The sequence below is a fragment of the Gobio gobio genome (genome assembly GCF_949357685.1).
Source record: "Gobio gobio genome assembly, chromosome: 17".
NCBI classification, from domain to species: domain Eukaryota; kingdom Metazoa; phylum Chordata; class Actinopteri; order Cypriniformes; family Gobionidae; genus Gobio; species Gobio gobio.
In genome coordinates, this window is record NC_137110.1 from 44595301 (window position 1) to 44607937 (window position 12637).

Genomic DNA, 12637 nt, shown 5'->3' on the forward strand with positions numbered 1-12637 from the left:
TGTCCCTGGCCAAAAATAGTCGCGGTAGGACGGCATAAATCGGTAAAAGTATGTAACACAGAACATTCTTAAAAATGCACTCAGATACATTTGTACCTGTCTACAGTTCTCTCCGGTTGCATGTATAATAGTTACTTTGACTTTTAGCTATGTGTAGTTCAATATATACCCTGTTGTGAATCCGTCGTAAGAGGACGTCACTATGGTGACGTCTTTTACACGTGCATTTATAGTCCATGATGACCCTCTATGAAATCATTGTGAAATATGCAGAAGCTGCTTACACCTTGCATGGTTAATACTGCAATAATTAATTTAAGTGCCCCAAGTAGTTTTTAAGAGGTTGTGAATAGACGTCCACTGACGTCCCGTACACGTCCAGTCAAGACCCATAAAAAAAACCTTTATGAAATACAAGATTTAGCCTATATTTAATTTATTTTGAATATAGGCTAAATATATTTAAAATCACAAAGTGCTCTGTGTGGTTAAGTGATTGTGAACCCACTGCATTTTAGTCATTATTTCAACCCGTTTTATGTATTCGTTGTTATTATTTTTATGGAATGTAGCCTATGCATATGTAAAACAGTAATATATCCTATAACCATTAAGTCTGACTTGAACTGTGCTGCCAAGATGTAGTAACAAAAGATATTAATAAATCTAGCGATATTTCAAAATCCCGCGATATTATAGATTATCTCGCGAGATAGCGTTCCGTTCTCCAGTTCCTGTCTACATTACAACCACGAGGAGAAGAGGACTTGCGGAGAGAGTTTGATATATTATTAAAAATCTACTGTTGGGTAAGTACATTTTGTAGTATTTGATAAATTTACTTGAGTTTTACTTGTTTAACATGAAGGAACCGAAAGAAATGAGGCCCACGTTGTCAACAGAGAATTACTTGAGTTTTGGCTAATTAGCTAGTAGGCTAAACGTTACTTTCAACTTAAACACGTTTAATTATACAGCACAAGTTATTACTGTAACCTATTAATGTAGCCTTTTGAGAGTTTCTTTCAGAAAGTAATGCTTCCATCCCCCACTAACACCCATTTAGAGCAGAACATCTTTTATAGAGTAAAATAAAATGTAATGCATGTTGATTACATTTTTCTTATGTTTAACTCATGATTCATTCATCTTGTTGCATGTTTTTATTTATTTTTTATTGAGCTGTGAGATCATTTTTGCAATACATTTTGAAAATAAGTGCATGTCATTTACCTCAAATTTTTCCTATTATTTTAAAAATAAATATATTCTCTTCCCTCAGATGCTGTGAATAGGTGGACTCTGAGATTGATGCAGCAATAGCAGAACACCTGAATCACTCTCCAGGAAGAGCTGTTGGTGATGGTTACAAAAAATTACAAACAAAATAACTACTTTAATGTGTTTAAGGGATAGTTCCCCCAAAAATGAAAATTGTTGTCATTTACTCACCCTCGTGTTTCAAACCTGTATACCTTTCTATGTTCTGCTGAACAAAAAGATGTCTAACCCTTGTTTAACCCTCTTAATTTGGGAATTAAGAGGGACTCCACAGACCCCAGGCAACAAAATGTAATTTTATAAACTATGTTTATTAATGTTTTTACTCAACATCTGTGCAGTTTTTGGAGAATTTATAATAATTGTTAAATTTATATAAATAAATTAAAACACAAAATCAGTTTATGTAAAATTCACTTTATAAAAGACCCAAAATTCTAACTTTCATTCGTGGGGATAACATGGATAATTTGACATTGTTTAGTGTAAGATTTTTGCCCATCCTTTGGAAAATACAGTTTTATAATAATAATAATAAAAAAAAGACTTTTACCAGTAAATGGCTGCAAAGCTCCACTATTTGCTTACTATGTGACTGACTGAAAGACATTTTTCACAAGTATCTTACAGTTGGATTCATATCTAAATGTTATGAAATCACAATTATAACAATTAAAATTAATTAATTTAGTCAAAGTTTAGTATTTTTTTTGTACTGAATTTTTTTTCAATGTTACATTATGATTAGAATCAAACCAGAGTCTTTAGAATTTATCATTTTATTTCAAACATCTGATTTTCTTATAATTCTACAAATTGAATGTACACTTCAGTTACTAACTGTAACAGAACAAAAATTTACAGAAATTAAGTTATTACATATTGAGTAAACAATACACAACATGAACATCAAAATGCTATGAACTGAACAGCAATAACAAATTGAACAAATATTCCTGTATGTGTGTGTTTGAGCATGATCATTTTGCATTGTGGATGTTTTATGCATTGTTGGAAGTGTGCCACTTCATTTCTGTATGCATGTTCTGTTGTTTTTGAGGATGAAATTTGTTCTAAGCAGCCTGAGTGTGACTTTTTTTTGTCACACGAACATAAAAACAGATATCAATCCAATTAATTGTTTTTATTTGTAGATTTAGAGAGTGTTGACAACCGTACAAAGTCTCATGCCATTTGCACAAAGGGAACTTTTTATTTGAGCAAACGTCCATTGGGGTCAGAAAAGACCCTTGAAGAATGTTTGTAACCAAGTAGTTCTCACCTCCCATTAACTACCATAATCATTTTTCCCTACAATGGTAGTTAATGGGAGGCGAGACCTGCTTGGTTACAAAAGAATTTTAAAACATCTTTGTGTTCAGCAGAACATAGAAATGTGGAATGTATAGGTTTGAAACGTGAGGGTGAGTAAATTAATTTTAATTTTTGGGTGAACTATCCCTTTATATAATGATAATTCAGTATTTTGTAATTGTTATTTTAGTTTGGTTAATGGATGTTAAACATTAATGAAAGAAGAAAATCTGTGGCTGTTCAAAAAAATAAAATGTTTTGCTAAATCAGAACATGCTTCTTTTTGCTTATGTCCACAAATGTGTTCTTGTTTGTGATGTACACGTGATTAAAACGTTTCATGGACGTTCAGGTCTGACTGGACCGATTTTGAACCTTTTTAGAACCTGTCAAAATGTGAAAACCAAGACATAATTGATTGCATTTTACGATGTTACACAATGGGTGTGTGATTATTTTATATACACACTTAAATTATGCAGCAACACATTTAAACATCCAGAAGACGACACATTTAAACATCCAGAAGACGACGCATTTAGACGTCCAGGGGCGCGCAGAAAAGACGTGGTATTCACGGCCAGATGACGTCGAAGACGTCCGTTCAACTTTCATTTTGGAACTATTTTTCAACCATGACGGGACGTGTCGGAGGGACGTCTTTTCAACGGTCATTAAACGTCATAATGTTTGCTGGGTTATAACTACATATCACAGAACAAAATGAATCCATACATAATCAGACATGTTAATGAGTCTTTATTTCTGTTTAATCCGTGAGGAGTCAGACAGTCAATAGTCTCTGCGCAGAGATCCTTCACTCCCACAGCAATGTGTTTTACTCTGTTTTTGTCAGTCTGCTCACTGAGGCTGATGAAATCACACCGAACACGTCCTTCGGGGACTTTCATAACCTCTAAAAGATCTCTTTACACGCACCAGAATAATGTGCCAGTTCATTGCATCTGTAGGAATCGAAATACTTTGGCAATGTAATCGGCATTTCTTAGAATCCGCATGATGTTCTCGAGAAGTTTCTTCTTAGCGTGAGTATGGTGTTTGTGTCATGCATGTCAAGTTGCCGGCTGTGGCTCCAAAACTTCTCATCTGTGTTCAATCATCAACACATCCGTGACCTTCTCAGCTGATTTCTACACAACATGGCAGGTATTCTTTCTTGTTTTCAAAGACAAAAAAAAAAATCAAAAGTGAAACGCATTTTGGAAATTGAATTTTGGGTGAAATATACTTATTTTATATAACAATGAAACTTCCTTCTTTTGATATTCTGGTGTGTTTTTTCCCTTTGCTCTCTGCTGCATGTGTGTTAGTTCAGGAAGTTTACCCTTTCATTAGTGGTGTATCTGGAGGCCACAACAGGTCTCAGTTCAAATGGCCCGTGTGCTCTGATAACTCTCTCCAGCTGCTGGGTAATGGTTGGTTTCCTCCTATTAGAGAGGAAAACCTCCAAACAGCAAACAGCTCATTAAAAAGCCATATCACTTACCCACTGTTAGAACCGCAAACATCATTCATCACACGGATTGAAGTGAAGACTTTAAATACTCATCTGCAGGCTCAGCCTAGAGGACACGGCGTACACAAGAGAACACAGACGCTCTGTAATCAACTCTACAGTACCGCTAATGACCAGAGTTATTAACCTTTCCCTGAGCTGGGACAATCCTTCACACTGGATATACACAACTCTATATCAACGATAATGTCACAATGATAAGTCACATCATGCAGTGTGCTATATTCATAATAACAGATGGATGTGGATGAATGGACAGAATGACAGATGGATAGATAGATAGATAGATAGATAGATAGATAGATAGATAGATAGATAGATAGATAGATAGATAGATAGATAGATAGATAGATAGATAGATAGATAGATAGAAAGAATAACAGGTGGATAGATAGATGGACAGAATTACAGATAGGGATCGAAAGATGGATAAATAGACAAATGATGGATGGATAGATAGATAGATAGATAGATAGATAGATAGATAGATAGATAGATAGATAGATAGATAGATAGATAGATAGATAGATAGATAGATAGATAGATAGATAGATAGAAAGAAAGAATAACAGGTGGATAGATAGATGGACAGAATTACAGATAGGGATCGAAAGATGGATAAATAGACAAATGATGGATGGATAGATAGATAAAATGACAGATAGATGGATAGAATGACAGATGGATGGATAGACAAAATGATAGATAGAATGACAGATGGATGGATAGATAGACAGAATGATAGATAGAATGACAGATGGATGGATAGACAAAATGATAGATAGACAGAATGAATGGCAGATAGATGGATGATAAATAAATAGACGGATGGATGGACAGAATGATGGATAGATGTATGGATAGATAGATAGAATGACAGATGATAGACAGAATGATAGATAGATGGACAGAATGGCAGATGGATGGATGGATAAATAAATAGATAGAATGATAGATGAATGGATAGATAGACAGAATGATAGATAGAATGAATGGCAGATAGATGGATGATAAATAAATAGACGGATGGATTGACAGAATGATGGATAGATAGATAGAATGACATATAGATAGATGATAGATAGATAGAATGACAGATAGATAGAATGAATGGCGGATAGATGGATAAATAAATAGACAAATGGATGGACAAAATGATGGACAGATAGAATGACAGATAGATTATAGATAGACAGAATGATGATAGATAGATGGACAGAATGGCAGATGGATGGATTGACAGAATGACATATAGATAGATGATAGATAGAATGACAGATAGATAGAATGAATGGCGGATAGATGGATAAATAAATAGACAAATGGATGGACAGAATGATGGATAGATAGAATGACAGATAGATTATAGATAGACAGAATGATGATAGATAGATGGACAGAATAGCAGATGGATGGATGGATAAATAAATAGATGGATGGATGGACAGAATGACAGATAGATGATAGACAGAATGATGGATAGATGGACAGAATGGCAGATGGGTGGATGGATAAATAAATAAATAAATAGACGGATGAATGGACAGAATGGCAGATGGATGGATGGATAAATAAATAGATGGATGGACAGAATGACAGATAGATGATAGACAGAATGATGGATAGATGGACAGAATGGCAGATGGGTGGATGGATAAATAAATAAACGGATGGATGGACATAATGATGGATAGATAGAATGACAAACAGATGATAGATAGACAGAATGATAGATAGATAGATAAATAGACAGATGGATAGACATATAGATAGAATGACAGATGGATGATAGATAGACAGAATTATAGATAGAATGACACATGGATGGAAAGAATGACGGATAGGGATGGATAGATGGATAAATAGAAGAATGACAGATGGATGGATGGATAGAATGACAGATAGATAGATTATAGATAGACAGAATGATAGATAGATAGATAGATAGATAGATAGATAGATAGATAGATAGATAGATAGAATGACAGATGGATGGATGTTAAAAGTCTTGACAGAATAAAGTCAGTTGTGGTGTTTTGACAACCAGTTGGATATTTATTTATTTTTTACAATGTACAACATAGAAAAACATAGAAAAAGTTCACAGTGTATAAAGGCAGTGATCATGTGTTGTAAATTCAATGTTTGTTTTTTTATTGCATAGAGAACCGTCTGCATTCAGAAAAAATGCAGCATCCACCCATGCAACATCAGCGTTAAAAAGCGGCATCAGCAAGAGTCCAGCTGCAGTGTGTGACGCGTCTCCATCACACACACATCGCAATGCCATATTCAACATCAAGCAAGATGCACTTATGTACTTTGCATTAAAGTTAATCTGGGCTCAAAGAATAAACAAAATACAGTATTTCATAAAACGTATATTTTCATTTAAATGTACACACACTGCTGGTCATACACAAGACAGCATCAATCTGAGTACTCTAGTGTACAGAAGACAAGAGTTCTTTCCTTCACTGTCTTGTGTTCGCTGTGGAGTTATAGCAGGGGGAAAAATACCTGATTCAATTTGAAAAAAACAACAACAAAAAACTCATTTGTGTATAAATATATAATGCCAGCTACAAATATACATATGTACATACAAACATACATCCCTTTAGGTGCAATAACGCTCACACAGAGCTATAACTGCCGTGCTCCATTAACAATTGATTTGAAAAGAATAATTAACCAATTAAACTCTGTCATGATCTACCCATCCTCATGTTGTTTAAACCCTGTATGACTTTCTTTCTTCCAAGGAAAGAAAAAGAAGAAGTTTAGCAGAATGTGTGAGCCACTCTTTAATGCTATCTGGATGCTCCAATTTTGAATTCTTCTTACACATGAAATTTGAGAGCTTTTTTCAGTCAGTCAACACAAATCTATTGTATGATCCAGAAGATTTGGAAGTCATATTAGAGTACTTTTATGATACTGTAGTGGCGTTTGTGCATGTGGGAGCTTGACAGGCCATTGGATACCTTATTGTATGGAAAAGAGCAGCATGACCATCCTTCAAAAATATTCCACATATGACAGGACGTTACTGGCAAAACCATTGTTTTTTCATGCACTGGTCAATTGAGAGATTTTGGGATATTTTGCTTAAGACTTGTGTTTCATTACACTTTATCTATTTGCATGTGTAGATTTTAAAACAAGTTTTTTTTTCAGTATATGCACTTACTATATTCTGAAGGTGTTTACAGAAGAACTTGTTTATATTTCATTTGACCTGTTTTATATAAGTTTACTCCTCAAAATAGGGAGATTCTGAGATACAGACTTGACAGTATTTTCTGATTTATATTATAAAACGGTCAGAGTCAGTCATTGATTCTGATAGCTGTGTTTTATTCACAATGAAACACGGCTATGATAGCTTCACCCAACCATTCTGTATCACTACACAAACCCCTTAGCAACCAGCTTAGCAACGGAAACATATGTTTGTTCTCAATTGATATTGTTCCTTGAATCTTACTGTATTATTGTGAAAGAGAGATCGGGTGAGCGAGTGTTATTACGTTAGTAATACGTACGTAATTAAAAATCTGTCAGCATCTTGTAAAGGGGTTTTCCCGTGTCCTGACACTGACAATAGTCAAAGCATTTGTCAGTTGCGTCTTGTTCCCGTGTTCACACGACAAGTTTCAGTATTTCATATAAAAGTCTTCGCTACTGACTGACTCACTCACTCATAAAGACGGTGTTTGCCGCCATCTAATGGCGTAATAATGTAACTTAACTTCTGTTGCCGTGATCAGTGGTTCACGGTCAGGGACTATTTTTTCTATGTTTTACTTCTTGAAAGTTGCATTGATGCATATATTTTGGCTTTAATATTTGTATTGTATGGTGACCGTTTTATAAAAGCAACAAGGTACTCAAGGCTAGTGCTGTATCGTGAACTCCGATTCGCGTCGTGCCCATAGACTGTAAAAAAATATGGACGTAGTGTCCGTGACGTCACCCACAGGATTCTGAAGAGCAGTTTTAAAGCGTAAAGTAGGGTCGAGCTGGCCGTTGCCATCTTGTCAGCGCGTCATCGTGCGTCACTCCCGGATAACAGAAAATGGGCAAAGAGGCGGGACGTCGGCGGAGCTGAGGTGACGCGATGACTAACAGACAGTAGCCCAAGTGCCCAAGCCTGCAGCACTCCTGTAAATAACTGGAGCCTACGCGCCTCGATCGCCCCCAGGTGGCTGGTCCAAGTATAGCTCATAAGCCCCGCCCCTCCGTGTATTCTAATGGATGCGAGACAAACTAAACAATCAAATTGCATTTCATATAATGTTTTCACAAAGTTGGTTTCTGTCACTTGCCACATGCAGTGTTTATCACACTGATTTGATTTCAGTGTGAAATCAAGTGTGAGTGTGAGGTCATGATTGACAGCTGAGATTGACGGCTTCTCTGAGTGAAGTTGTCACTGAGGCACTAACAGACTTTTTTCGGGAGGAGATCGGAGCTTTAGCTTTAATTTCTACATTTCCATAACTGTTTATTTCACACCAACATAATGAATTGTTCTGCATCTGCGAGAGTGTGGGCGGGCTTTTGATACCGCGCCTCTACTTCCTGCTCTCTACATTCCGGTCCCAAGGTCACTACTGCGCAGACTCGGTCCCAAATCTGCGCAAGATGTCAGCGTCATATTCGGACCTCCGGAGGCTTCACTTACTTCAGCGGAAGAGAATGAAGTCGCGTCGTCCATATTTTTCTACGGTCTTATGGTTGTGCCTAACAAAGGCCTTCAGCCGTGACTTATGCTGCCTTCCTGTGCTATCGGACATTTCGGACTTCCCACTTCTGAAGTCGTTATTACGAGCTAATCGCATTCAAGTTTTGACTTGAGAGGGTGTTACTAGGAAACTAATATTTCCGACAATTCCGATAACATGTGATGGCAGCATTATTCATGATAGCACAGCCTCTCGTAACTTATTGCTTACTTATATACAGAGAGGAAAATAAGTATTTGAACACCCTGCTATTTTGCAAGTTCTCCCACTTAGAAATCATGGAGCGGTCTGAAATTGTCATCGTAGGTGCTTGTCCACTGTGAGAGACATAATCCACTAAACATGTTGTTTGGAGGAAGAAGAATGACGAGTACCATCCCAAGAACACCATCCCTACTGTGAAGCATGGGGGTGGTAGCATCATGCTTTGGGGGTGTTTTTCTGCACATGGGACAGGGCGACTGCACTGTATTAAGGAGAGGATGACCGGGGCCATGTATTGCGAGATTTTGGGGAACAACCTCCTTCCCTCAGTTAGAGCATTGAAGATGGGTCGAGGCTGGGTCTGCCAACATGACAATGACCCGAAGCACACAGCCAGGATAACCAAGGAGTGGCTCTGTAAGAAGCATATCAAGGTTCTGCCGTGGCCTAGCCAGTCTCCAGACCTAAACCCAATAGAGAATCTTTGGAGGGAGCTCAAACTCTGTGTTTCTCAGCGACAGGCCAGAAACCTGACTGATCTAGAGAAGATCTGTGTGGAGGAGTGGGCCAAAATCCCTCCTGCAGTGTGTGCAAACCTGCTGAAAAACTACAGGAAACGTTTGACCTCTGTAATTGCAAACAAAGGCTACTGTACCAAATATTAACATTGATTTTCTCAGGTGTTCAAAAAATACTTATTTGCAGCTGTATCATACAAATAAATAGTTAATAAATCATACATTGTGATTTCTGGATTTTGTTTTGTGATTATGTCTCTCACAGTGGACAAGCACCTACGATGACAATTTCAGACCCCTCCTTGATTTCTAAGTGGGAGAACTTGCAAAATAGCAGGGTGTTCAAATACTTATTTTCCTCACTGTATTTACATATTTTACCCTATTCACCTGTAGGGTAAACGTGATTTCACCAAGTAGAACATTTTCCTGGATCAACATCCTTGTTGATCCTGGAACATTCCAATCAACCAATCAGATTTGAGGGATAGGTTTGCATAACATTTTGGGTTAGATTCTTCTACACCAGTGTTATTCACCTATCATTTACCACTGATTTTAGGGATCAGTTAGGTTTCGGAATAGGGATAGGGTTAGGACTATGTTTTTGGAAATGAATGTTGTTCCAGGAACACATCTAATGTACGATGTTGGGCTGTCCAATATGAAAGATGACCAATTGTGGCCATTTCTGTGGTTGTGGCTCCTAAACGGTGGTCCTACGTCGTACAGTGAGACTGTCAGAAATTTAGCATGATCATCTCACAGTGTATTTGCTATGACCTATGTCTACTGACTAGCCAATAAAATGCAGAATGAAATGGCATTTTGTTCAACTATATTGCGTATTGTTCGTAGCTCCATTAAAAAAAATTGCCATGCCAAGTTGGCCTCTTTTGCCTAGCCATAACCGTGTCCATATTAATTTCTTTCACTACCTCCTCGTTTTATTCTTCCAATTCAGTAGGTGTCATCATTGTACACTCTACATACATGACGTATCCAAGTTTATTAGATCCATGTCGTACAGTGTGATTTGTAATGATCTTATAGGATAATCTCGCCGACCGCGCCGGTAGCGTCTTGCCTTGGGAAGAAGCCATCAATGTTTGGAATGACATGAGGGTGAGTAAATGATGACAGAACTGTCATATTTGGGTGAAACTTCCCTTTAAAAAGTGCCTGACAGATATATTCATACTGGTGTACATATGTGTAACAGTGTGTGGACAGCCTTATGAGCTCAAGTCTTTTATTAGACGATGAAGATATGAGTCTGTACTGTACGCAGCTCCTGCTCAGTTCAGCGACGCGACCGGCGTGACGTCAACCAGTAATCCTCATTCCAAGTATCTCACATCCACTGCTTGAGTTCTGGAGCCGAAAGGACATAAACCAGGAAAAAAATAAGGGAAACAGATGTTCAGGCTTATTGTGAGGCGTCACAGCTGTCTGGAACCCTTCATGCTTTATCGACTCAAAACGAGTTCTGCGTTGCATTTTTTCTGTTATGACAAACAACACAAAGCTGAAGACGCCAGCGCACAAAGCAGGACGTCACAATTGAGTTTTGAGCTTCGCGTGAAAAGCATAGACGCCAGAATTCCTCTAGCTCTTCTGCATTTTAAGAAGTGTGCATGCTTTGTGAGTGTCAGTTTGTAGTTATTACGACGCATGTGATCAACTGAACCCGTGACTCCCGGTTTGAGATGACATTTAGGAAAGGAAATGCTACAAGAAAACTGCATGGGCCCGTCTCGTCCGAACAACAATCCTTTGCGTTTTCCTGCATCTTTTGAGATGCAGGTTATGCGCTCGACCTTCCTGTGGATCCATGCATTTTCCAATGCATATGCATGGACGGATAAGGGCGTGTGATGTGGTCACACGCCCCTAAGAAAGCATGATATGTGTCTTTGTGCATCAGCTGTGCATGTAGCTGCAGGGTGAATCCATGGAAGGATAGTCGTACTTGCCCAGAGGAGACGGGTAATACGTGGTGGCGTAGACGTTGGTCTGTGGCAAAGCTGATGGGAAGAAGTTGCAGCTTTCATCAGGTGGAAGCAGGTTGTTCTTATTCAGAGTCTGTGGGGAACAGAGAGAAAGCACAAAAAGTGAGCACACGGGGTGTCGGAAAGTCTCTTCAATATTTCAAAGGCCACAGTGCGTTTTGCATCATGCTGCAGTGGTCCTCTGATGTCAATGCTCTGAGGGAAGAGACGGTACCGGAAAATGAAGAATGATAGATAAGACGGATTTCTTCTGAGACAGATTAGGGAGAGTCGTGGTTCTCAAGGGCTTCAGACCCTCATATTACATCAGATGTTAAGTGGACCCAACAGAAGACCAGACAAGTTTAATAGAACAAATAATAATGATACTATTAATAATAAAAAAAAATGATTATATAAAATATAACAAATATATTTATTATTAACATTATTAAATAAATAACATATCCATTAAAGGCACTAGAGGTAACTTATTCAAAACAACAACAAATATAATATATTAACTATATATACACTACCAATCAAAAGTTTGGAATCATTAAGATTTTTTAATGTTTTTGAAAAAGTCTCTTGTGCTCACCAAGGCTGCATTTATTTGATCAAAAATACAGCAAAAACTGTATTATTGTGAAATATTTTTACAATTTAAAATAACTTTTTTCTATTTGAATATATTTCAAAATGCAATTTATTTCTGTGATTCAAAGGTGAATTTTCAGCATCATTACTCCAGTCTTTAGAGTCACATGATCCTTCAGAAATCATTCTAATATGCTGATTTGCTCCTCAAGAAACATTTATTATTATTATCAATGTTGAAAACAGTTTTGTTTAATAAATATAAAGCTTTTGCAACATTATAAATGTCTAAACTGTCACTTGATCAATTTAATGCATCCTTGCTGAATATGTATTAATTTCTTTAAGTACTTTCCCAAAAAAATAAAAAAATTATTCTTACTGACCCAAACCTTTTGAAAAGTAGTACAATGTTACAAAAGCTTCCTATTTCAGATAAAT

At 37.2% G+C, this 12637-nt stretch overlaps 1 protein-coding gene and 1 long non-coding RNA gene across 2 annotated transcripts in view; one reads left to right on the forward strand and one right to left on the reverse strand.

Moving 5' to 3' along the window:
• Positions 1–687: 687 nt before the first annotated feature.
• Positions 688–2867, forward strand: LOC307140958. Its single transcript, XR_013818303.1, has 2 exons — positions 688–809; positions 1283–2867. It is a non-coding gene; the product is annotated as an uncharacterized lncRNA (long non-coding RNA).
• A 6984-nt stretch (positions 2868–9851) lies between these two features.
• The window catches only part of sema5bb (sema domain, seven thrombospondin repeats (type 1 and type 1-like), transmembrane domain (TM) and short cytoplasmic domain, (semaphorin) 5Bb), a 116877-nt gene continuing 114091 nt past the window's right edge, over positions 9852–12637 (reverse strand). Inside the window, exon 22 of the mRNA XM_079841124.1 lies at positions 9852–11690. Within this exon, the coding sequence (XP_079697250.1) occupies positions 11529–11690 (162 nt within the window). The 3' untranslated portion in view covers positions 9852–11528. The remainder of the gene's footprint in view (positions 11691–12637) is intronic.